Raw genomic sequence first — 25,419 nt, forward strand, 5'->3', positions numbered from 1 at the left:
AAGACATTGCTCATGTGGATACTACACTCCAAACTCACAAGCTAAGACCAACAATCTTGATATTGTTCTTTGCTTCACAATCCAAAACTGCAGACGCCGCATAAGGATCGAGGGCCAACACGCCTTTTCATTATTTGACTGTTTGTTTCTTTATTTCCGATTCTTACAAAGTTCGACTGCTTGCCATTTATTATTCTTGCGCCCCTCATTTCAACAAACTGTATGTTTTCCCATGTTCTCCTAATTACCCTATAAACTTCAATCACTCCCCTCTACAAGACTTCATGAGTATGAGATCGTATAGATTATTCTCTGACTTTTCATCAAAAAGGACCATGGCTGAATCATTTCAACCCACTGGTGCTCGTCCCGTCAACTTCAGCCCTTCAGCTTCTCATCATCAAGCTGCGCCGTCTCATCATGACTCCTTTCCTGGCAACTCGCGCTCTATGGATGAGCTCATGATCCTGAAGCCTTACTTTGCGGGCGAGCCCAAGTCACTCTCTGGAATCGCCATGCGAGCTTTTTGTCTGGGTATCGCTTTGGCTTCCAGTGGCATTGCCATGACGACAATTCTGGTCATGACGTCGAGTCCTGCTTGGCGGGTGCCCTTTTTCCTCTTTGCTCTATCGGCCTTTCACTTCCTTGAGTTCTGGACCACGGCTGAGAAGAACACACTTGTGGCCAGTATTGGCAGTTTCCTCTTGACTGCGAACTGGCCAGGCTATGCCATCGCCCATTCAGCTGCGTTTCTCGAGTGCGCCGTTGTCAACATTATCTTTCCTGAGCGTAAATGGGCACCTTTTGGCACCGGACCTCTACTTCTAGTCGCCGGTCTTCTCATGGTCACTATTGGACAGTATGTTCGTTCAGTGGCAATGCTCCACGCCGGGGCTAGCTTCAACCATCATGTCCAGACGAGGAAGAAGGATTCACACGAGCTGGTTACCACCGGCATCTATTCCATCTTCCGCCATCCAAGCTACTTTGGATTCTTCTACTGGGGGCTAGGAACACAGTTGGCCATGGGCAATATCCTTTGCTTCTTTGCCTATGCCTTTGTTCTTTGGAAGTTCTTCAACATCAGAATCAAGCATGAGGAGGCCAAGCTGATCGAGTTCTTCAAGGATGACTACGTGGAGTACCGTAAGAGGGTTGGAACAAAAATTCCTTTTATCGGATAGATGCTATCGGAATGTCACGTCCATACACAGCTTGATCAGATGCAACATGTACTGGTCTCGTTTTTGTCAATGCTGCTTCGTTGAATAAACATTTAGCCAATAAACTATATGTGCTAGCTATACAATACTAAGATATACTAAAACCTCTATCCACTATTTATATTTCAAGCTGAAACTACTGTCATCTGTTTACTCACACTGCCATACTTTGCTTGCCAAGCGTAAAAGTACATCAAGGCTGCAAAGGGCTGTCCGAAAATAGTAAATGACACCCAGAAGATAGTGTTTCCAACAATTTTACCAGTATGGCCTAACTTCATGTTTTCGAGTGGCTTTGTAAGGTGGATCAGTGGAAGCTGGAGAAACATGCCCAGGAAAGCAACACCTGCAGGAGTTAGTATACATGACGTTTTAGGTTCAAGATTATGCTTACCAATGATGTTGTGCGTAGGAACACCGACGAGGATCTCGTGGAGGATGGCTGATACCAGAAAGACGAAAAAGCTGGCCGCTTGAGGACTCCAACCACGACCGATCATGGGCATGTACAGATGGCGTTTGAAATATGTGTAAACAGGCTTGTTCCACGTGCGCCAGTAGGCTCCCAAACTCTCACTGTTCCACCAGTCGTCATAGAATGATCGGTCACCGAATCTCAAGACCTCGGCTAAAGCGTTTAGGAAAGATTGGAATAACGCAAAGAACCCAGCGAGCCAAATGGCCAAAGAGATAGTTGACAGCTTAAGCAACCGCTCGAGAATGGACATGAGGTCGAGAGAAGCAATCTTGTCGAGAGAGTTTCGAAGAACAGGTGCAGCGTACTGGGCACTCGCAACCCAAATGAATACACTGAGACCAAAGATCTCTCCAACACGCTTGGCCACAAAACCCCATCTGATCTTGTCGGTACGAGGATACACGGGCTGGTAAATGAGCGTGGGTGCCCACCAGAAATAGGCTAGGTTGCTAAAGGTGATATTCTGAGGGTACGGGCATTGCGTGTACAGCTCGGGGACAAGCTCGAGCTCTCCTTCCACGGGATGTAGGTAAGCATGTCTCAAGTCGCGGTTGGTGAAAGCGTATGATGCAGTCTTGAGCCAAACAGTAATGGCGTGCATCTCAGTCAAAGTACCGATAAGGGGATGGTGTATCTTGAAGTATACGACCCATGTTGTGAGGACAAGAGCAAGCGTAATGTTGAGGAGATGGGCCCATGCGACAATGACCCAAGTTTTGTGAAACTTGTTGCGCTCTTGCTCTGAGGGTCCCCCAGAAGCACTATCGTTGTAACGTTTGAGAGATCCTCGCGCTTGCTGAGCAGCAGCCAGTTCAATCAAGTAGGCGGCGAGAAGATGGCATGGGATGAGGAAGTAGAGTAGAAGACCCAAGAAAATATCCTGGCGACTGTAGTCATGACATCTCACGCAGATCAAAACACCGTACTATGAAGATATGTCAATTGGTTGCTCTGAGTCGAATTGAAATATGTCAATATGATAAATACCTTTTGAATGTTTTCAATCATCAATCGCAAGTTTCCAACCACTGCCAAGAGTTAGCCAATCATCCAGCCACGGCATAAACATAACATCATGATGAGGGGCTTTGGTACATACCGAGGACAATCACCATGAGGTTGCGAAAGCCAATAAAGCTGGGAGCAGCATCTGAATCGTGGCTCAAACATGATGGTCTCGTCTGCTTATGAACGGCAGCAACGTGTCTGTACTTTTGACCAGGCTTCTTTGGAGGACCTGTCGTGGCTGTTCCATTTCCGTTGGTGCGGGTGACGTCGTGACCGTTGCGTTTAGAAACAGAGGCAGAAGTAGAGCCATTCGAAGTCTCTGTACTTGTTGTTGTAGCCGAATTCATCTTGTACGAGCCTTGCCGAGACGGCAGACAAATCGCGAGAGTACAGTATAAAGCAATAAACGAACGGTAAAAAAAGAAATTGAATTGGATTGAGTTGAAATAAGTAGCCGACGGAGATACGACGACCTTGATAAAATCAAGTCAACTTTTCTGTTACCCCCCTAGGGTGGCGGCTGTTATGAATGGACTGCTCCTGCTGTTTGCTTCGGGCCTGCTGCAAGGATGATAAGATACCGAGGAGCGCCACTGTCGCAGTGCAGTTGTAGTGAATGGACCAGCGAGAGCCTCAAGATAGAGCACGACCAACAATGTTAATTGAGGTTATCAGTGGACAGGAATGTTTAGAGATAGAGGGTCAATAAAAGGAAATGAGAGGGAGATGTAGTCTAAAACAAACAAAATATCAAGCCATAATATAATGACTTATTAATGGCATTAAACTTTGCCCTGTCTCTTCGCAATGACCTCCTCTCTGGCCATCATCTCGCCAAGTACTTCATTCCCATGCAAACAGTCCAGTTTGGCACCATCTCAAACTCGCAGCGGGGACCTTTTCCAAATCATGAACGCTAAAAAGGGGCCCGGGAGCATCACCCCCCTGGCTTCCGCTGCATCTTGAACATTTCAATGGCCCTCTGAGCCACTGGCTTGAGGCGCTACAGGGGGCACGATACGCTGCTGGACCCTCCAGATGGCTTGTGATTTTACGTCTGTACTGTATGGTGAAAAAAAGCATGTGAAAGTGTGGTTGTATTGCATATTGCTGCAGTATCTAGCCCGGGTAGAACCGTGGAGTCTCGAACTCTTTGCCCCAACAACTCGGTTTCCCAAGTGGTTTGCTGCATGTTTCTGAGAGGCATTTTGATCTCATCAGATCTAACCGTTGAGAATCTAAGTTTAGACTTTGACCTGACTTGACCTTAGACCCTCGAATCGACTGCTTACTCATCCTTCTCCAAATTCCAAACGTGTCACATGATTTCGCTGCAACCCTCCCAAAGCTCAGATGTCGGTTAATCATCGCTTGCTTTTTGGGGCTTGTTAGCTTGGAACTTTACCTGAGGATTCACGCGCCTGAGAGAACAGCATTGTCTCTATTCTTTGTCAAATTTCGATTACAACAAAAGTTTCATCTTTGTTACTCTCAAAAAGTACTTTGCTATTACTCACACTCAGGATATCGGCCTTATCAATCGTTCAAACTCATCATAAATACATTGGGTGCTATTTCAATATTTCGAGACCCACTTGCAACGACGCGCTTCTCACTATCCCTACTGCGTATGCTTGGACATTCAAAAGGATACTGTCACGATGGCCTATGAGCCTCGTGGTGATCATGGCGGCGGCGGCGGTGCGCAAGGTCAAGACGGAGCATTCGTCAAAATCAGGGGACGACGTAAGTATATGCATATCTCACATCCCTTCCCAGGTCTTTCCTATCATGTTATCTTCACCGAGCTGCTCAGTGGCAGCCAATGAACAAAGCAGAATATTCAAGCATACTTTATAAATATCAGTCCATGGATATGCGGATACATCGGGTGTTGTCATGATGTACTGGAACCATCACTCTGGCTCTGCTACTACACCCTCTTCATCTCATCGTAGAGATAGTAATATCATATGGCCAAGAGAAAGTCTCTGGAGATATCTTCCATTGTATTTGAGACACTGAATAATATTGTTCTTTAACTAACTCCTCAACTTATAGGACCTGTGACTGACTATGGTGCTACTATCACACATTGGCAGCATGATCGTGCCCCTAGCTACAAGGGAGGATATACCGGCGAAGCAGAGAGGCCCAGCGTCAGCTACATAGTTGATGTAAGTGATTCCTCCAAATTCGACAGACAGGTAATTGACACGAATGAAGATGCTCCCCCCTGCAGCTCGAGTCACCAAAGCCGCCGACAGCATTCCCATCAAACACCTTCACTCTTCTCTTAACAAGATCAAACACCCTATTAATGTGGTTCGATGGACGCCAGAAGGTCGAAGATTATTAACGGCATCAACCAGCGGCGAGTTTACTCTGTGGAACGGCACTGGTTTTAATTTCGAAACCATCATGCAAGCTCACGATTCTGCTATTCGAGCTCTCGAGTACTCCCACAGTGATGATTGGCTTATTTCGGCTGATCATGATGGAGCTGTAAAGTACTGGCAACCAAACTTCAACAACGTCCAGAGTATCAATGCGCACACAGATCCCATTCGAGACCTTGCATTTAGCCCTAGTGACTCGAAATTCGTTACCGCCAGTGATGACTCGACCCTCAAGATCTTCGACTTTGCCTTGGGACAGATGGAATCTAAGCTTGAGGGACACGGATGGGATGCCAAGAGTGTGGATTGGCATCCTACCAAGGGTTTACTAGTGTCTGGTTCAAAAGATCATCTTGTAAAGCTTTGGGATCCGCGAACCAGTCGCTGTCTAACAACTCTGCACGGCCACAAGAGTACCATCACCAAAGTACTGTTTGAAAAGGTTCGTGGTGCCTGCCTGGCAACATCTGCAAGAGACCAGACTGCTCGCGTATTCGATCTTCGCATGATGCGAGACATCTGTTTGCTCAAGGGCCACGAGAAGGATATCTCTACTCTTACATGGCATCCCATTCATCCTAATCTTCTCAGCACTGGCGGTATGGACGGTTCGCTCTTCCACTACCTCCTCGATTCTCCCAACCCACCTCCTGGTCAATCCTTTACCGTTGCACCTTATGATAGTCCCGACCCAACCACAGTGCCTGCTCAGTCAGTGTGGCCGATGCACAAGGTTCCTTATGCGCACGACTATGCCATCTGGTCATTGGACTGGCATCCTCTTGGTCACATTCTAGCTTCAGGTTCAAACGATCGTATAACTCGTTTCTGGAGCCGAGCTCGACCAGGCGACACAGAAGTCTTCCAGGACCGTTACCATATTGGTGAAGCTGCTGCTGAAGCTCAAGGAACATGGGATCGCCGCGGTGGTCGTCGCCAGCGTCAAGAAGAGGAGCAGCAGGAAATGGAAGACGAGATGGACGCTCTGGTCGACCAAGATGCCCCGAAAGCCGGCGTTCCTGGCTTGCCTGGCCTGCCTGGTATTCCTGGTCTTCCCCTTGGTGGACTACCTGGCCTGGGATCAATTGCCCCGCCTCCTCCTATTCCCGGTGTCGGTGCAGGTGCTCCTCCACCACCTTTGCCATTCCCATTACCTGGACTCAACGGCGGTCTACCGCCACCACCACTGCCCGGTCTGGATCCCAACAATCCTCCAGACCCAGCTCAACTTCTTGAGCTCATGAAGAAGGCCGGCGTGCCTCTGCCACCACCTGGAGCTTTGCCCCCAGGTCTTCTACCACCAGGCGGTATACCCATGCCACCCGGGGGCTTCGCCATACCTCCACCACCTCCTCCTATGTCTGCTCTTGATGCTGAGAAGGCAGAGAGTATCAGACGAAGAGCCCCTTTACCCAGTCAGGAAGACAGTTTGCGGCATGAACAACGGCAAGGAAAATATACGAGGGCGAGGTAGTGAAAACGACCATCGTTGAGAAAACGTCGTTGAGAAATTGTTTCTCGAAACTTCCGAAAGACCATACCAGAGTGTCCATGAAAGGTGAGAAGTGACAATGAGGCTACATTAAGCAGTCACTTGGTGTATACTTGGCGCGGTGCCAAGTAGTAGTAATGTTATATCAATTAAGTATTTTTGAATACCCATGATCATTCATTCATCCAGGCCTACGAAAATGCATTTCTAGATTGTGCATGTCTGATTCTATTTGCGGCAACATGATGTATGATTCCGATGCTCCTGTGTGTCGCTGTGTCTGTGAAAGACTCACCGAGGTTATTCGTTACGTATCCCATGCTTTCATTCTTTGCGTGCAACGCTCCTCATTTCTTGTCCTACTATACATCATATATAATCCTAAATTCAGTTCTTTACTTCTTGGGGAAAGCCTTTTGTCTTTCCGCGTATTCCTTAATGACCAGAGCACATGTGTGGTCAGCACACAGACGGCGTCTTCGCTGAGGAGGAAGCTTGGTAGCAAACTCAAGTCCACTCGCGCGCTCAACAGCCTCGAGAGGAACCTCAAAATCACCAATAGGTTTGGAGTTGGGGATAGGTGCGTTGGGGAGGACGAAAGCGCCCAAAGCAACGTTTCCACCAGCACGGCCGTCCTCGGCAAAAATTACCTTGTAGAAATGCGTGGGCACGGCAACAGAAGGCGGGCTCCCGATCATCTCATACTTGACATACCACTTGCCGTCGGCTTCCTTCTTGGGGAGGTACAGAGGGCCTGTAACAATGCGAACAGAGGGGTACTTGACGGTCAAGCGACGGCAGAAATCCTCAAAGTGCGCCCAGTAGTCACGGTTGAAACCTTCGCCGACTTGAGGGCACATGTTTGAAAGGTAGAAAGTGTCGTCCATGGCCTTCTGGGACCATTTGCAGTCAGCAGCAGGAACCTGGTGACCACGATCGAAGCCACTGCGGTAGTAGTCCTTCAGACCAGCGCGGAACTTCGCCGGGACAGAGTCATCTTCGACAAAGTTGCTGTGCTTTCGATCACCCTCACGAATGGCGAGAGACTGAGGAGTGATATGTTCGACGACCCAGTGAGGGTTTCGCAGACGACGGTCGTAGGAGGAGACAAGGCCAGAGCGGTTGGCGACATCGGCGACGGGGCCAGGGAAGCCGTATTCGAAGAGACCGGCGGGGTTGACTATGGCGTTGACGTCGATGGGGGTGCTGGAAGGAGGGGCACCGGCGGGAGGGCCAAAGACCTGGGTGGGAGGAATGGAGGGCGATGCGGTGGGAGCGGGAAGGGCGGCGAAGGAGTTGGTGGTTGGAGGAGGTGTAGCTAGCGTGTTGGTCTCTTCGACGCGTTTACCACCTCGAATGGAGTAGACGGCGGCAGTAATAGCAGCACCGCCTCCTGCGCCCAGGCAGGCCATGGTAGCGAGTGTAGTCTTGGACATGGTTGCTCGTTGGTGTAAAGAAAAGAATGAAGAATAGAGTTTGGTCTTAATGAACGAAGATTGAACCAAGATGAGGAAAACCGACGGTGTGTAGATCTATACCCAATGGTGTTGAGTTGTAGAGCCCCGTGATGTTTTGGTATCTCGGTCACGGGCAAGCTTGAGATCGGAGCTTGGGGACCCGTTCAGTTCTAAAATTTGGCAGCTGAGCTTGCGGAACGGAACGTGGGGGAGACCGGTGTTGTGCCGTAGATTATCGTTATCAGTGGATTAAGGGTCTTGGAGACCAGTATAATTTGACGTCATTGGTTGGATCTTGAATATGAATCCAAGAACATGTTCATACTTGATGTTAGATACTTATTAAAGTTATTGATTACAAACAAGTCTACAGCAGTATTAAGCTCATGAGACCACTCATAGGGTATGTACTTTGATCTGGAGGTATATACACAGCCACCCTAATGGGAATGGTAATGTGGGTAGCCGCTGTAAACGCATGCGAACTTCCAATTCCATATCAATCAGTAGGTATTTTGGGCTTCTTCCTACCATAGAGTCTAGCGGTCTAGGTATCCACCGACTTTGGTAAATAAATTCCCGGTCAGCATGGCCGTTCGCAGCGGTTACTGTGCTGTACCATGTACAACTTCTAATTTGGCAATGATGACAAAACCAAGAAATTGATTCGTCGGGTAAATCTCGAAACCAGTCATGCATAGACCAGACCAAGTTTGAGAGAGGTATCATGATGAGACTCATATAAGCCCTGGATTATCTGCATGCCATGTTACACGACGGTAACGCTTAGGCAACTAGCCGTATGGTAATTCAAGCTATTTAAAATAAGTTGATGTACTAAAAATACATTGGGATTCTTGCTAGTTATGGAATTGTATGTGAATGTGAATGCGAAACTGAGGATGTAGAACCGAGCATTTGCTACGAGCCCTTGTTAATAGCACAATTCTCCCCTCTTAATATCTTAACTGCTACTACATAATCAAGCAAAGGCGTGGACATTCGTAAGCTGGCGGTCAATGAAGACACCTGGTTGTCCAATGGTGCGCGATGCTGAAACGCGAGAACCTTGAGGGACACTTTGGGACAAGATGACCCCTCCTTATCTCGATGCTTGATGCTTCTAAAAGGACAGAAAAGGGTCCAAGAGGAGAGCTAGATAATCTAGCGTCTATCTTTATTCGTCTTCTGACCCTCGAAATAGTCTGGGCACGAGTTTCGAGGTAATAGTAGTTTTTATCATGACCCATGACAAAGCTCCTTTCAGCCTCGATCATTCTTTCATTCATTCATTATTGTCCGAGTCATTGACTAGAAACAACATTCTTTGTTAATACTGCATTATTAAACTATAACTCATAGAGGTTCTCATTGTCATTGATTACTATTACTCGAATAAATAAGGCCCCCATCCCCACTCTCTGCGCTAAACAAAACCGCATAAGACCTTCCCCTGCTCGTTCGCTACGTCAGACACCAACAAAAAAGATCGACGGGGTCTTCTGCTCTTTCTTTCACTTTGCGCCCATCATTGTATCGAGTGCAGAACAGCTTCTGTAACTAAAAGACAGTTGCTAGGACAGCTCGATTCTCTATCCTTTAGACCTAATACCCTCCGAATCACAACCCTAGGCGCATCGTCTTTTACTCACTACCATACAGAAGACGCACCAGCATCATGGCCACCTCGGCGGCCTCGAGCGGTCTTGACAATGATACTCGTGGCTGGATCATGTGTATTGTCAGCGGCATTGGTAAGTCGATATCTATCACCAAAACTCAATGCGCTCCAAAATACAGCATCTAACGAAGACATCAAAGCCTGCGTTGTCGGCGCCTCCATAGTATGTGTTGACGTGATCGTGCGCCTGTTCCCTGGCAAGAAGAACTTTCGCATTCAAGATAGCAATGTTTTCTTAGCATGCTCTCTAAGCCTGAGTTTCGGTGTTATGGTAGGACCTCCATTCATATGCGCTTGTCACCATTGCTAACAAGCCTACAGCTCTTTTCCGCATTGTATAGTATGCTGCCCGAATCCAAGGAATACTTCGAACAGGCTAAATGGTCCAAGCAGGCTGCTGGCTTGACCATGATGGCCTGTTTCGTTGGTGGTTTCATTGGTATTCAGGGTGTTTCGCGATTGCTTCACCAGTTCATGCCTACCCACGTTGTAGAGTGCGACCATTCTCACGACGAGAATGCGACAAAGGATACCTCGTGCCAGCATGACAGGAGACAGTCCAGAGCTCGTCGTCGTTCCTCACGTCCCCCGTCATCTCAAGCCCCTATCGACAAGTCGCTTTCCAAACTCTCCACCAGTCAATCGCCAAGCACAGCTACCGAGTCCACGCCTTTGCTCGAGTCGACTTTGGATAGCCCGACCAGTACTCTCAAGCGGCAAGCCTCCACCCGAGACGAATTGCGACGACCTGCCAGCCCAATCCGAAGCCGCACTACTGCAGGGATCACAGATCCTTTCCCCGAGAGAAGAAAGTCGATTCGAGAGGTTCATAAGCGCGTCATGTCTTTTGTACAAGATACAAAGTGCAATTGCGACGAGTCAAACTCTTGTTACGGGTTCTCGGATCCATGTGGTCAGGAGTGTTTCAAGCATCTCAACAATCGTGTCAGCCTACCTAGCAGACCTGGACGACAAACTCAGATTCTTCGGACTACCACAGGCTCATTCCTACGTGGGAATGAGCATTCGCATGCCCATCATGATCATCAGCATGGCGATGAATGCGAAGAATCCATAGAGCCTTTTGTCAGACCAACATACCGAATCAGTCGAGCCAAGTCGCGCGAACCAATCGAACCGATAGTCCCGGAAGAAGTTTCTGACCACGACTCATCATGCTCATCAGTAGCAGACGATGAGGATGTCGAGGCCCAACATCATCACCACGTCCCTACCAATGCCTTCTTGTCCATTGGTCTTCAAACTTCTATAGCCATTGCCCTACACAAGTTCCCTGAGGGCTTCATCACCTACGCAACCAACCATGTGAACCCTTCTCTAGGTTTCAATGTCTTCATGGCTCTTTTCGTCCACAACATTACTGAAGGCTTTGCCATGTGCTTGCCCCTTTACATGGCGCTGGGTTCTCGCTGGCGCGCCATGGCCTGGTCAGCTTTCCTGGGTGGTCTTTCTCAGCCTATGGGTGCAGGCATTGCCGCATTGTGGTTCAAGGTTGCTGATAGAACAAATATGCAACCCAGTGCGGTTGCATATGCTTGTCTCTTTGCTATTACATCTGGCATAATGGTTAGTGTAGCTTTACAGTTGTTTGTAGAGAGTCTGAGCCTCAACCACAGTCGCAACTTGTGTATTTTCTTTGGTTTCCTTGGTATGGCTTTGCTCGGCTTCAGCAACGCTCTTGTTGGTTCTCACTAGAGTTCCCGGCTCTCTAGTATACATATGCCTGGTGGCACTCTTCATGCTACACGAACTTTTACGCCATTATTCATTCATTTCACTGTTTGACTGTTTTCTGCGTGGTGTTTGGTTGTGTTGACTTTTGCCTGGTGCTTTGGGTTATTGGATGTGCAACAAAATCATATTGGGACATGGGTATTATACATAGAAAGGACGGGTGCCACGCCTACGCAAGCACAGGTTATAGGTACTAGAATAAAAGACTTTCATTGTTTCAGATAGCTATCTCGCTACTTTTTGACATCCATTTCATTCCATCATGGCGGCATAATACCTTGTTCCCATAAGAGAACACCCACCAAAGCCTTGCGGCTGGGTATCTATTAACTTTTCCGTTCCATTACCAAAGCGAAAACGCCATTCCATTTCTTCGCCAGATTTTAGTTTTCTTTCAGATGGTACCAAGAGCCGGATCGACAAGAGGGTCCTGGATTATAGAATCGCGTGCCAGCAAGAGTATGTTGGTCTCGTCTTCGGGCCAGTCGTCGTGAGGAGTACCGTAGTCCATAGATGCAGCGAATATCTCATCCTCAGACATGATCCCAGGCCAGGATGGCGTATTGGGAAAACTGCTGTCAAAATAGAACTGGGCCGGGTCGAGGTAATCCGCGGACAAGACCAGAGAAGGGTCCGGATTCGGTGGGTGATACAACTCCACATGCGTATCTCTGTCATGGTAGCGGACGAAGGCTTCGTGACAGTGAGGGCATGAGATAGTCCGTTCTGCTTGGGCGGCGGCACCAGAGAGTTCGTCGATGAGGTTGATTTCTTGAGATGGCTCTGGTTTGGAGAGCTTGGGACGCTCTTCGCCAAGATGTCTAGAGCTGTAGCGGATATGATCTTCTAATCGACCCTTCGTGCTAAACTTGTCACCGCATCCTTGGTCATTCGTCCAGCCATGTAGGCCAGAACCACTGAGATCGACCTCACCACAAACGAACCGGATCTTTTCGTGAGCTGTGCGGATATGCGCATTCAAATTCGACTTCTTGGTGAACTTTTTGTGGCATTCGTCGAAAGGACAAGGGATGTTCTTGCGATCCTCCACGGATTGGCCAGAGTGATGCATTTCGACATGTTTTTCAAGATCCCATCGGGAGGCTGGCTTAAAGTCGCAGAAGATGCAGTTTTGGTGTTCTTGGCGGACATGTGCTTGAAGTAGCACTTCCGTGGTGAATCCAACACGCTGTTCCGTGCCATCAGGCATTTTCTGCAAACCACATTCTCCGCACCAAAACTTTGCGTCGCCGTGTTCTCTTTCACGATGCCGCTTCAAGGCCGCCTTTGAATCAAAGGCATGTGGGCATCCCTGCTCAGGACATTGAAGTGCTGGTAAACCTTGGTGGTCCTTGCGGACATGCTTGCTCAATGTCTCCTTCTTTCGGAAGCTCTGTCCACAGTCTTTACAGCGAAACCTCTCCTCGCCTTCGTGAACAGCTTGATGACGTTTCAGACGAGTGCCCGTAACGAAGCTCTTGCCGCATCCCTCCTTCGTGCAAACATGTTTTCGCTCCAGAGTATGCACAGCTTTGATGTGTTGTTTTAGATGTTTGTCTTCGATGTAATCTTTGTCGCAACCATCATAAGTACACTTGAATGGACGGGAATTGGTGTGGGAGTTCAGATGATCTCGTAGTCTCGCAGGTCGATTGAACGTTTTCGGACAACCGGGCCATGTACAAGCAAGGGTCTTCAGATCCGAAGGAAACTTGGGCCGTGGAGTCGTAGCAGCTGTGTTGATTGTTTGGGGCGAGTCGGGTCCCGGAGCTGAACATGGAGTATGAGCACTAGTCAAATCGTCCTCCACATCATCAACATCTAAATCCATATTAGCCATTATTGCGAGCACTGAATTGCCGGGTATTTTCCTACATAGACCATCTGGGTCACCACAATTGGCTCTTTTGGCAGGCGGCACTTCAGGCGCTGCCTCGGCAGCATCTCTTTTACTCATGATGCTATCATGCCGAGGGCGGCTTGAATTGTCAATGTCGAACTGAGCTTGCAAGTGGCAGAATTAAGTTCATTTTAAGGCGGTGACCTTGATTTTTTTGGTGGGGGCAGATTTATCGACAGGGATCAGGTAGGCGCGACCCACTTCACAGCTTCCGCGCCCTGGCGCCGAGTCTTTGTTTGAAGGCGCGCCGGCTAAATATCGGTCAAACCAGGTTTTACTTTGTTCTTCTCTAGAACTTTTTTACGAGGTTCAATCTAACCATTCATTACAAACGCAACTCGCGATCGCAATACCCTCAATCTACCGCAACTTTCTATCGATATCATAAATCATGTCTGACTTTGGCGATGATGATGCGGCCGGCGCTGGAGGAGGGTAAGTTTCTTGGCTTCCTGCTGAGGCGCACGCGATTCTAACTACCAGGCAGCGACGACATGTACGAGGATGAGGAGATCACCGAGTATTACGACCCTGAGCCTGCTGGCGAGGATGACGATGAACAGCAAGCCGTCCAGGATGACAACATTGTTCCCTCTGGAGACCCCTCAGCTATCGCGAACGCGGCGAAAGGTGGTGATAGGATCCTGAAAGACAAGAAGATCCCCGAGAACGAGCGAACCACAACCCCTTATATGACCAAGTACGAGAGGGCGCGTATCCTCGGAACGCGCGCTCTGCAGATCAGGTTCGCAATATCTTGATGGATCCCAGCGATACAGGAAGACTAACTAGTTGCAGCATGAATGCGCCTGTCCTTGTTGATCTTGAGGGCGAGACAGATCCCCTACAGATTGCGATCAAGGAGATGCGAGAAAAGAAGATTCCCTTGATCGTGCGGCGCTACATGCCTGACGGCTAGTAAGTGATGTTTATACTTGCCGTGATAGAATGGCCTTGCTAACGCGTCTGGTACAGCTACGAGGACTGGACCTGCGAGGAACTACTGCAGTAAGCGAAATAAGGACAAGCACGAAACGAAACAAACCGATTGCCCGCGGGGCGCATATACCCATGCGACCTTGTTTAGATCACAATCGAGCTGGAACGTCGTGCGCTCCCTCTAGCTTGGCATGTCGAGTAGTGTATCAGGAGGTTAATTAATGTTGTATAAGCGCGGCGTTTGAGATTCATTTACACAGGAACTAGAAAAAAGAAGGAAATCACATTGCTTCTATGTTTCGTTGCACGAGTGTGTTGATTGACTCTAGCGAAGCCGTTGACGAAGACGGAAGAGACCCCTTACAGAACTGGCTCGTCGACGGATGCTGTCACGTCACATACAGCACAGCGTGGGAGTGCTCGGTCGAAGTACGAGTGGAAATGACGGGCGAAGACGGGCTGTTTGGGGTGTCATGGTCTAGACAGGCTCGGCCAAATTGTGTTTCACTGAAACAACGGCGCGAGACATGACGGCATCTTCTGTTCTTGGACAACAAATGCGCAACCTCATCTACGTCACAAGGATTGATAGGCGGCCAGTATTCAAGCAAGGGAGCAATCCCTCATACGATGTTTCCCAACGTGATGGACAAGGTGTTTTGCCAATCCCCAAAGTAAGGATACAGACCTTCAGCGTCTGCAGCTTGTCACATTGAGAAACGTCCTTAGTTACTCTGTACCTCAGATTGAATTGTCCAACCATGGGTCTAGAATTCTTTGTCCTCTCTCCAACCTCGCACCACCTCAATCCGGAAACGGGCCAGGCCTAGAGGCAGAGCCGTGACAGCCGTAGCTTTGTGGATCATAAATAAACTTTGGAATGGCCTTTCTCAACTTGGCGTCTCTTACTTATTTCATTCGAGAAAACTACATTAGAAGGGTGGTGCGAACAACAAGTATGACTAAATGATCACCATCCACAACGCTGTGAGCCGATCAGTTGGCGGCATGACGTCGGCGGAGATTTTTTGACCCTGCGTAATTAATCAAGCGACGATTGAAGGTTGCGACTAGTTTAGTCACACGAGTCCGACGTAATTAGGAGACAGACGATTTTGGTGAAGTCATATGTAGTGGAAGTTTGTTATAAGTTCGATTGGTCGCACGTCAAGAGGAGGAGGTTGGTACAACTGCAGCGACAAGCAAATAGAAACGATCGGCTTATACTCGCCCATTGCCAATATATATAAACCGTCCAAGTCCAGCCTCTTTCAAACATCTTTCTGACTCAAATCATCTCAATATCTTTGTCTCATTCAAACAGTCACTGCTTTCGGCGTCTGAATATCGAACATCAACACAAATATACAACCGCAGCCATGAAGTTCTCTATCGCCATCACAACACTTGCTTCAGCCATGAGCATATCTGCTTCTCCTCTATCATTTCTACGTAAAAGAGAGTTTGGAGGTGTAAGTCTCACTTTCGTTTTCCTTCATCCATGTCTCATCCCATGTCTTGACTCATACTGACCCTTTATGATCCAGGTCTTACTATGTACAGGTGCCAACTCAACAGGCACTTGCTCCTATGAGGTGTACGAGCTCGACAAATGCCATCAACTTAAAGCACCTTTTTATCAAAATACAACCACTTTTTCTCCAGATGGCGAAGGGTTTTACTGTTACCCGCGTACGACCAATTGCACCGACAGCTGCAGGAGTCCCACGGGATGTACCTTTGGCTCGGTAGATTACAACTACGAAAACAAGAACAATTTGACAGCCATCAAGTGGAACACCCTCATCAGCAGCTTTGACTGTACACGCAGATAGAGGCATGCATTTTCGATTGGTTGATAACGATAAACATTGAAGTCATGAATATGATTAATTGGGTACGGAGTAATGGGCACAATTGCCGGACGGAGTTTATGGACTTGGCAGCGATAGCCTTTTTAGCATTTGGATTCAGTCCTCTAGAGACATGAAACGATATAATGAAATTGATACCTTTTGATGAACTGCCTCCAGGGCCATGGGTAGCATCGATTGTTTTGTGAATGAGACAAATAGAACTGCCGCCCTGCATGAGAGACTGATGCTTATATTTATGACAGCAAAAGATCTAATACAAGTCGTATCTTGCCTCCGACCGGTGACACGGAGGAGGTTCCGGACTCCGGAGCGGGGAATCAATTCAAATCGGGGAGATAATTCGGCATTCGTCATGTTTTGATAGTGGGCATCCCAGTATTGATGATGATAGTGGGGTAGAGATTACCCCAGATCACGTCTTGACTGGAAGCTTCCCCTCCTTGGACAGAGAGCTTGACTATTTCATAACAAACCAACTACCTGACAACTTTTACTCTTGTTTCATTTCCTCTTTTCTCATTCTTTGAACCAACACCAACTTGATACCCCCAATTGGCCTTGAATAGCATCACTGTCTCATCTCACATCATATCAAAAGCTCGCCCATCATGGCCTTCACTACAAATGCCACAATCAACAGCTTCGGCGGACGCTTCCTCAAGCTGTCTCACAAGTCCGCCGTCACTGGAACTCCCATGAACGCAACCCTTTACCTCCCTGGTTCCGCCTCATCTTCCAAGCCCGCGCCTCTCCTCGTCTATCTCTCCGGCCTCACATGCACTCCCGACAACGTCACAGACAAGGGCTTCCTCCACGCCCACGCCTCCAAGCTTGGTCTCGCTCTTCTCTACCCAGACACTTCTCCTCGCGAAACCGACCTGCCCGGTGAGCACGACTCTTACGATTTCGGCAGCGGTGCTGGTTTCTACATCGACGCCAAGAAGGACCCTTACAGCCAGCACTACAAGATGGAGACATACATCACTAAGGAGCTGCCCGACCTCATCTTCCAGGAGTTCAAGGAGGTTGACTCATCTCGCGTCTCCATCTCTGGACACTCAATGGGTGGCCACGGTGCTTTGACTCTGTTCCTCAAGAACCCTGGCAAGTACAAGAGTGTCAGCGCTTGGGCTCCCATCTCCAACCCTTCTCAGTGCCCCTGGGGTGAGAAGGCCTTCAAGGGTTACCTTGGAGAGGATAAGGAGGAGTGGAAGAAGCACGATGCTACCGAGCTCATCAAGAGCTGGAAGGGCAACTTCCCTGCTCTCATCGATGTGGTGAGTTTGAGTCACTGTAATCCAAATTCATAATGAGAAGAGTACTAACAAATCTAGGGCACTGGTGACAACTTCTACAAGCAGAACCAGCTTCTCCCCGAGAATCTCGAGAAGGCTGTTAAGGATGCTGGAATCGACGGCATGACCCTCCGATACCAGGACGTGAGTCTCACTCTCTTATCCCTAATAAACTCCACACTGACATATCTGTAGGGTTACGATCACTCTTACTTCTTCATCTCTACCTTTGGCGAGGACCACGTCAAGCACGCCGCCAAGGCCCTCGGTCTCTTGTGACTACCACGCAGTGCGCTGTAAAATAGGTGAAAAGCCAACAATTCTTTGACAAAATTCGGTTGGGTTTTTACGGCGCCATCTTGGGAAATACAAAGCAGTATGTTCTGCTCACTAGAAGCAAATGCTTTTAGTTTATGGTCATGATACATGGCTCTGGTTGTTAGTAGCTAAGAATGGGTCGTGACTTTTCCGATCAAAGGACACAAAAAGCAAATTAAATGATAATATTCTATTCCAATTCACTCATACGTAACCATCGACAAATGCGAACCATGATTGTCGTTCCCTGCCCATATATTTGAAAGAAACGCCGCCTAGATGAATCTTAAAAGATATCTAATGCAAACCCATGTCATAACCCCTATAGCATTAATGACCCGTCAACATTTCTCCAGCCCAAACATCAACTCCGCAACGATCAGCTAGCTACCACTCGCTCCATCTCCGGGCTTATACCCTCCCTTTCTAGCTTTGCTTGCATCTCTGCATCCACTTCTCGCCGGAGCCGCATATATGCTAGCTTCTCAAATCGACTGAGACTCCTCCACCAGTGTTGACCAGCTTCGTGGTCGGCAATTCGTTCTAACAAATCTGCTGTTCTCAGACGGACTTCGCGGTCTTTGTGAAATAAGCCGAGACCGAGATAGAAGAGCCCTGCGTGAGATTCAGGGGCGACACTGAGGAGTAGGCAAATCTCATCATATGTATGCACGTGTTTAGACACCGTGAGGTAAATGTCTCTGCTCTGCGCAGGCGTCAAGCGCTGCATTCGTAGGCGGTCATGAAGATGGGCAAGGTCAAGACCCTTCAGAGGTCTGATGGTATAGATCTGTGCCAAGTCCTGCAAAGAGTCAGTTTCGAGTTACGTCCTGCTGAATGGTGTTCTTACCTGGATGAAGCTGTAGTAGCTTCGAGTGTTGCGCCATCCTTCGATTCTTGTCACATTACCAGCCAACTCCTTATTTTTGGCTGTATCATCTGGCCAAACGTATCCATGCCCGTTGGCACCTGGCGGCATCAAGTCTTGGTCTTCGCCTCCAATGTACAGGGCACTAGCTCCGTACACGCTTTCCTCAAACTTGGCCGCGATCTGTGTGAATTTCCCAACCCAATCTCTCCATTTTGCCCGAATCACACGTTCGCCGTGTCTTGCTGCAATGCTCCTCAGAACATCTGCCATAAAAGCATTGTCGCCCGTCAAGTCTTGGCTTGTGTTTGTCGTACCACTTGCTATGGTTGCAAAGGCTGCATTCTGCTGCTGGAAATACAACAGACCTTCTGTCACAGGCGCAGGGTCGATCTTTGCGCTGATCTTGACCCTTCCACTCGGCAGATCGCACAAGACGTCCCACCATTCGGGATGGAGCTCGAACGTTGGGTTTGTTACACCAGCGATAAAGCCGGGCACGTTGAGCAAATCATCGACTTTTGTCAGATCGGTGTAAGGGAAGGCATGTCGTGTAAACCCGCGAAGTATGCCGCCCGAGGCCAGCGCACACGCGGCTAAGACAGCTTCAGCGACGTCGCCTGAAGGCATGTTATATCCCATAAAGATGATCCTCTTTTGCGTCAACAGCGCATTTGTCAGCACTATAATGGGATGTGTGTTTGCTCCATTGGTGGTAAGATGCGGGTGTAGCGGGAACGGTTGCGGTGATTTCTGATGAGTGTCTGAGAAGTTTTGGATGAGTTTAATGAGTGAAAAGTCACCGACGGTTTCCGGCATGACAGCAACAGGGACTTTGATAGGAATCGGTATTCCCTTGTACATGACCTTGCTCTCAAACTCATGTGTATCGCGGGGAACAGAGTAAACCGACTGGCCACCCTCAACGTGGGCCTTTGTGCCAGCTCTTGAAATACCAGTCACTCTTGTCGGACTCTTTGTCGCATCCAACGAAGCATCCGCCGCCTCCTCGCGCTGGTCTTCGGCTATCCGCATCTGAATCATCTGTTCGAATTTCTCCACGAAGAGATCCCTGTTGTCGCTTGCTTGTAATAAATGACGTTCCAGAAGACTGAGTCTAGGCATGAGGGACAAATCCATGGCGTTGACTGAGTCGTATAGCATGGCCAATGTCTCTGGAACGGGCGCTTTAAAGTATTCCTCCAAGGCCAGTAGTAGTAACGGCTAGGTACAGTTAGCTGGTGTGCGTGGGTCGGAATTGTGCAGGCTACTTGCCTTGTATATATGCAAGAAGGGATGCCTCGTGCAGATAGCCATGGCCTTGACAATAGCTCCTCGTTTGACCGATTTGTCGTGTTTTGTGTTGACTAGATTCAGCACATAGATTAAAGGAGGACCCTCGCCGCCCTCAGGTTCGCTATCGCTCGATTCGTCGTCGACTTCTTCTTCGTCGTCCCACTCCTCTTCTGGTATGTCCTCGTCATTTTCTCCCTCCTCCTCGTTAATTACACCAGCCGCCTTGTCACGTCTTTTCATGCGCCTCTTTTTTCGACTTTCTTTATTCTTGCGCTCTTTATCCTCGTCCTCTTCGCTTGTGTCCTTGTGGAGAAAGAATATTGTCCAATCCTGGTTGCGGGCATGGGCTTGATCTGGCAACATGAGTTCAGCCAACATGTTCTCGTCTCCCGTGATCGCAACTGGATATTGGTGTTCCATGACCGGGCCCCGATCAATATCGAAGGATGCGACAAGGATGTATTCGACATGGTTTTCGGTGGAGCTTCGAGGGTACTGAGAGCGCAGCTTTCTGGAAGGTCGAGCATGAGGGTTGGTTCGCCGAGGGGCTGAGAGAGAAGAATGTTGAGAGGATATTCCTGTCGACGGCGTCTTTGATCGGGAATTGGGGTCGGACATGCGATCGGCTTCGGGACCAGGAGGGGGCATAGGCGACCTCGAAGGAGGTGGTGAGGCCTGTGACATTTGCGATTCTGGGCGCGAGGAGTGAAATGAGGCCAAGGAGGTTCGTCGATTGTTAGGCAATGAAGCATTGGAGAAATTGCTGGCGCTGTGCTTGTGGCCGTGACTGTTTGTGGTACTGTTGGCCACCTTTGAAAAGAATGGCAGCGTTGCCGGGAACGAAGAAGCCATGATGCAGATGGAGCTGGAGGCGGAGACGAGACAGGGCCGAAGACGGAATCAGACCGGGGTTCTGAGACACGAAACACGACACCCTCGTAGGTTCCGGATTGGGGTGATGTGACTATTCTTTGCGTCTCGACTCGGGACGTCCGACAGAGAGTGTACGGTACCTTAATGGTTGAAGGATGCGGTGTACTCTGTACTATGTATGTACTGCAATGCAATGCGCAGTAGGATCGACGCTTGTTTGTTCCACTTTGAGCGTCACCTAAATCTCCTCAATCAATGCAGTGAATGGTGACAGTTTTGTTAGTATAGACAGTGATATGTACCACTGCTACTTGTTTGCTTGCTTGGTATCGGAAATGCAACAGAAACAGATTTAAAGACAGTCTTGTAGCTGAGACATGGCCCGCCAAGGAAGCATGTGGGTAGGGAGGCTTGACTTGGTTTGCGGGGACAAGACGATAGATGTAGGACAGAACGGACCTAAACAAACGGCGAGCAGTATGCAATTAATTGGGCATGGTAATCTGTAAAAACACAAGCAGTCAAGGTAGTTGGGTCTTAGAGGGTTAAGTGATCATTTGCAGTTCTATATCCACAAAGCCGGGTCCAGCTTTGTTTCCCCCTCATTCTCATTTAATAGATTAGCTTAACCCCTGAAAATAGTTCTTGAGCCGTTGCAAGATCTGTCTAATCTACTGGTCTACCTGAACCTATTTTATTAATCAAAATCCATAAACCCTCAATAGTTGAAACTGACTGGACGTCTTGGAAGCTGTAAAGTATCATCAAAAAGACCGTCAACCACTCAAAACTTGTCCCCACCTAGAAAAAGGGTCGCCCTCTCCCCTGCATCCCCTGAAATCGTAGCTTTCAACTTGTGGTAGGTTCAGGTTAGAGCACCCATGCTCCCCTTAGCGCCATGCGAGTGCCATGCTGCCATCCATCGCATCGTCTTGGCTTTTTAACTGTGGCGTATATCACCAACTGCGCCATCTGTGGCGTCCAATTCAATGCATCTCCCTGGGAACCAATTCCGTGTTTACTTTGGCGAACCTCGTTAAAGTGCATTACAACCTCAATGCTTCCCCAAATGACGACAGCGGCTATCCATAACCAACCCACCAATCCATAGCCTGTCTTATCACTGTATTCGTTTGTATTCACCAACGATCAACCTCAAATTATCGCTTTTTCTTCTTCGTCTCTCCTAAACCTGTTTATTTTCCATCTCCGCTCGTCAAACACGGACGGCCCCACGTACAAGACAATGGTACTCGTTCCATGACGAACAACCCCTGACAAGTGACGCCCGGCCCAGCTAACGCTTTCGTTTTCAGTCTGTACCGGCTACATACAAGCCTTCGCCTCTTGGCTATGGCTCTTCTCCTACTCGCAGCTCTCCATTTCGTCGAGCCGAATCTCCTGCTTCACCGTCTCCCCTCCGAAATACCACAGTCACACCGACTGGTTCCCCTACAAAGTCCGGACCGTTTGGCTCTACTTCGCGCTTCGCTAGAGCTACCACTCCTACAAGCACACAACCCAGCTGGACACCAAAGCCCAAGACTCCTGTGAAAGACGAAATGGTTTCCCCATCACCTCCGCGACTGTCGGCACCTCGAACACCGGTATCAAAGTCTCTCGGCAGTGGTAACGCGCTGTCGCAATTGGCAGCAACGCAAGTCCGAACACTACGAGATGCCTTTCAGATCATGGATCGAGACTGTGATGGTGTTGTGAACCGAGAAGACGTTACAGATATGCTTAACCAGCTAGGTAAGCTCGCGACCAGAAGATAGACATCGCGACAGCAGTTAACAGAAGACGACAGGTTTACCATCCACGCCAGCTGATGTCTGCCTGTTTTTTCCTGCATCGGCGCCTCAAACCATCAGTCTAGCAATGTTTCTCAACTCGCTTGCCGACGCACTAGCAGCTCTATCTGATAGCGCCGACTTGCTCTCCGCCTTTTCAGCTTTCGATAACGACGACAGCGGTCAGGTGGATGTAGTTGAGCTGCGCAACGCGCTTTTGCAGACAGCGCCCGAACCTGGTGAGAAGGCTCTGAGTGCCAACGAGATTGATAAGATCATGAACGGGTTTACTGGACGCCGAGCCTTTAACCGCAATATGAACGCTCATCTGGGTGCCAAGAGAGGCGAGGTGTTCAAATACCAAGACTTTGTCGGTTCCATCATGGGATCTAACAATGGCTCGGATAACCCTGATGAGAACGAAAACTAAAATACTTTATGATTATGGGTTGCTTCTTTAGTATCTCAGAAGCCTTTGGATAGGAGATATGGAGTATAGGCCTGCTGGCATCGACAGGGCGTCAAGGCCGGAGCATAATTCTCGCGGGACGACGAGTCTGCAATGACTGAAAACAGTCTTGTCTTGCTTTTTGTTTTATTTGATGCGAAACCATGGCGGGTTTGCTATGGAAAGGATACTAGGTTTTGGTTATTGTTCATCAATTGGGTAGCACTTGGGAACGACATGGGTCATCGAATGAGAACACGATTAATTGTCAAAACGTATGGCCATCGTATGGTGTTTACACATAATGATGCCAACATTGTTTAGTTAGAGATGGCAATCTGTATAGAACATCACTTACATAGGTGTTGTTTGAAACCACTGTGATACAATGCATATTACGGAAGTGAATAGGACTTGATTACCTTGGTACTTACGATACCGATGATTTTACGGTGATCACGACTGCATTCGTCTTTCCTCGCTTTCTCTTAATAGCCTGGCACTGTCTCGCCCGTGATGGTAATGGATGTACTCACTGGTGGGATATATCATACAAATGCTGCGGCTGAGTGACTATCACTTGTTCCAGTTATAGTCCCTCTGATTCGGATACGCCATGGGCCAGACAATATTGGGTGTCAACTAAAGCATACACTGGTTTCACCCCCCGGATGCACAACCTAAAGACGTTCCGGTGTAATACAACGGGTATTATTGATGCACGTGGTATTCTCGATAGCCGTTTCAACGATAAAAAAGCTATGACACAACTCTAAATTCTGACAGTAATAACTGTATATACAAGAGCCATTCAAAACAGTTCCATACAAGTCATATGCTGGCATCAGGGTACCAGAAAAGTTGGCTGCTGGAAGCATAAGAGACGAAATTAGCAGGTCACTTTATGCTCCTTGAGCTATAGTCCTTAGACTACTTATTTTTATACCCTAAGACTTAGGAGGCCAACTTATCTGCTACCCACTAGGCTGGCTGGTAGAGGTATAGCATTTGTATAATGAATGAGTTGGATTATGATGCTGGCTTGAGCTGATAGGCGTAGGAAAATAATCCGGGGAGCCGCGGGCTGTAATGATTTGCAGCCAAGCGAAACACAAGCCCCTTGAGGATCCCAGCTTTTCTTACCAGACAACGAGCAGGAGGAAAGACATGACATGGATTCAACCCGCCACCCGAAGTCGGCGGCGGTTGAGCCCAGAGTCGTTGATTTTAGACACGACAAGGAAAGCCTTGTGAGGGCGCCTAACGAGTAGTCGGGCCAGCCTGTAGGAATCGAGGATGGCTGGTGAGAATACGTTATTCCAGGGTCCCGAAGACGGCCCCACTGAACCTTCTAGAAACATGACGTCTGGATATGCGCAAAGCCTCGATATTAGATTAGTCTAGTCTATGCGGGCCGTATCCGTATGATGGTGAGTACGGGCTACGGGCACTAAAGTTGACGTGGGGTTACAGAGGGATTGTATGTAATTTATCTGAGTTGACAGGTTTCTTTTTATGAGTTTGTCGTGCCTTGGCAGATGATGGGTACATATTGAATGTGTATCGTCATTACGGCTATGTTACAAGTATAAAGGATACAATATTTATCAATTTCTATAGGTTGATCTCGAGTTCGGTAGGAATAGACTACTGTAGACACATATCCCAACCTCCAACCTATCGTCAACTAGGCATTTTGGTTGGCTCAACGTCTCAGGACAACTCACTGCATATGCAGACTAAAGTGACAAGAACTACGTTTTCCCTCCATCGGTAAACTTGACTGTCATTGCACATGGTCCTTGCTTAATTGGTTCTGACATATCTCCATACCCGAGGGCCCATAGTGGGGGGTTTCTGAAGCAGCTGAAGCGAGAGGTCAGTACCAATGCCTGGGGAACGAGATACAAGATACTCGCACAGCAGGCAATCATACTGTGTGTTTCCCAAGTTTCGGGGTCTCCTATTTAGACGTAATTCAATGTAGGATTGATGTGACCTTGTCAGGTCCATGATTTATTGTTCTGCCCGTTAAACCCTGAGGAAGCGATAATCAAATAAACCTCAACGCTTAGACTAAAACCATGTGCCAACGGTAGGCTTCCGCCGTGAGCCGACCCGGTAACTAGGGATACCTGCAGAACCCAGCCTTCTCGCTTTCAAAGGATGTCTTTTGCAGTGATCCGACAGGCTGATAGGAGTCGAAAGTTGGAGAGACGGATTACTAGTATAGGAAATAATCAGTCAGTTTGGCCATTGTTTTCGCGCGTAGTTTTTTAGTCTAGTCTGTCTCTTTTCCCATGTTTAGTTGGGGGAATG

The 25,419-nt window shown here is 48.4% G+C and overlaps 11 protein-coding genes across 11 annotated transcripts; 7 read left to right on the forward strand and 4 right to left on the reverse strand.

The window, feature by feature from the left end:
* Positions 1-335: 335 nt before the first annotated feature.
* Positions 336-1,184, forward strand: FSST1_002390 (protein-S-isoprenylcysteine carboxyl O-methyltransferase; the record flags this gene model as incomplete). Its single annotated transcript, XM_083228375.1, has 1 exon — positions 336-1,184. One exon carries the CDS (start codon positions 336-338, stop codon positions 1,182-1,184), a length of 849 nt encoding a protein of 282 aa, XP_083092572.1.
* Positions 1,185-1,187: 3 nt separating this feature from the next.
* On the reverse strand, positions 1,188-3,056 carry FSST1_002391 (MBOAT, membrane-bound O-acyltransferase family-domain-containing protein; the record flags this gene model as incomplete). The annotated part of the gene is made up of 5 exons (XM_083228376.1): positions 1,188-1,235; positions 1,382-1,569; positions 1,618-2,626; positions 2,689-2,729; positions 2,801-3,056. 5 exons carry the CDS (start codon positions 3,054-3,056, stop codon positions 1,188-1,190), a joined length of 1,542 nt encoding a protein of 513 aa, XP_083092573.1.
* Positions 3,057-4,370: 1,314 nt separating this feature from the next.
* Positions 4,371-6,582, forward strand: FSST1_002392 (WD40-repeat-containing domain protein; the record flags this gene model as incomplete). Its single annotated transcript, XM_083228377.1, has 3 exons — positions 4,371-4,455; positions 4,771-4,886; positions 4,936-6,582. The coding sequence occupies 3 exons, from the start codon at positions 4,371-4,373 to the stop codon at positions 6,580-6,582; spliced, it is 1,848 nt and encodes a 615-aa protein (XP_083092574.1).
* A 413-nt stretch (positions 6,583-6,995) lies between these two features.
* Positions 6,996-8,036, reverse strand: FSST1_002393 (ribonuclease; the record flags this gene model as incomplete). Its single annotated transcript, XM_083228378.1, has 1 exon — positions 6,996-8,036. The coding sequence occupies one exon, from the start codon at positions 8,034-8,036 to the stop codon at positions 6,996-6,998; it is 1,041 nt and encodes a 346-aa protein (XP_083092575.1).
* A 1,699-nt stretch (positions 8,037-9,735) lies between these two features.
* FSST1_002394 (Zn(2+) transporter ZRT3) lies at positions 9,736-11,454 on the forward strand (the record flags this gene model as incomplete). Its single annotated transcript, XM_083228379.1, has 3 exons — positions 9,736-9,811; positions 9,879-10,009; positions 10,060-11,454. The coding sequence occupies 3 exons, from the start codon at positions 9,736-9,738 to the stop codon at positions 11,452-11,454; spliced, it is 1,602 nt and encodes a 533-aa protein (XP_083092576.1).
* A 433-nt stretch (positions 11,455-11,887) lies between these two features.
* On the reverse strand, positions 11,888-13,450 carry FSST1_002395 (C2H2-type zinc finger protein; the record flags this gene model as incomplete). Its single annotated transcript, XM_083228380.1, has 2 exons — positions 11,888-13,314; positions 13,369-13,450. The coding sequence occupies 2 exons, from the start codon at positions 13,448-13,450 to the stop codon at positions 11,888-11,890; spliced, it is 1,509 nt and encodes a 502-aa protein (XP_083092577.1).
* Positions 13,451-13,784: 334 nt separating this feature from the next.
* On the forward strand, positions 13,785-14,405 carry FSST1_002396 (DNA-directed RNA polymerase core subunit RPO26; the record flags this gene model as incomplete). Its single annotated transcript, XM_083228381.1, has 4 exons — positions 13,785-13,828; positions 13,881-14,138; positions 14,192-14,311; positions 14,369-14,405. 4 exons carry the CDS (start codon positions 13,785-13,787, stop codon positions 14,403-14,405), a joined length of 459 nt encoding a protein of 152 aa, XP_083092578.1.
* Positions 14,406-15,711: 1,306 nt separating this feature from the next.
* FSST1_002397 (uncharacterized protein) lies at positions 15,712-16,167 on the forward strand (the record flags this gene model as incomplete). Its single annotated transcript, XM_083228382.1, has 2 exons — positions 15,712-15,804; positions 15,880-16,167. The coding sequence occupies 2 exons, from the start codon at positions 15,712-15,714 to the stop codon at positions 16,165-16,167; spliced, it is 381 nt and encodes a 126-aa protein (XP_083092579.1).
* A 650-nt stretch (positions 16,168-16,817) lies between these two features.
* FSST1_002398 (S-formylglutathione hydrolase) lies at positions 16,818-17,783 on the forward strand (the record flags this gene model as incomplete). The annotated part of the gene is made up of 3 exons (XM_083228384.1): positions 16,818-17,486; positions 17,544-17,648; positions 17,700-17,783. The coding sequence occupies 3 exons, from the start codon at positions 16,818-16,820 to the stop codon at positions 17,781-17,783; spliced, it is 858 nt and encodes a 285-aa protein (XP_083092580.1).
* Positions 17,784-18,201: 418 nt separating this feature from the next.
* FSST1_002399 (docking domain of Afi1 for Arf3 in vesicle trafficking-domain-containing protein) lies at positions 18,202-20,838 on the reverse strand (the record flags this gene model as incomplete). Its single annotated transcript, XM_083228385.1, has 3 exons — positions 18,202-18,624; positions 18,673-19,914; positions 20,017-20,838. 3 exons carry the CDS (start codon positions 20,836-20,838, stop codon positions 18,202-18,204), a joined length of 2,487 nt encoding a protein of 828 aa, XP_083092581.1.
* Positions 20,839-22,105: 1,267 nt separating this feature from the next.
* FSST1_002400 (uncharacterized protein) lies at positions 22,106-23,082 on the forward strand (the record flags this gene model as incomplete). Its single annotated transcript, XM_083228386.1, has 3 exons — positions 22,106-22,108; positions 22,176-22,614; positions 22,670-23,082. 3 exons carry the CDS (start codon positions 22,106-22,108, stop codon positions 23,080-23,082), a joined length of 855 nt encoding a protein of 284 aa, XP_083092582.1.
* Between the last annotated feature and the right edge of the window lie 2,337 nt (positions 23,083-25,419).

The sequence above is a fragment of the Fusarium sambucinum genome, chromosome IV, assembly GCF_050947815.1.
Source record: "Fusarium sambucinum isolate potato_lamoka chromosome IV, whole genome shotgun sequence".
Classification (NCBI taxonomy): domain Eukaryota; kingdom Fungi; phylum Ascomycota; class Sordariomycetes; order Hypocreales; family Nectriaceae; genus Fusarium; species Fusarium sambucinum.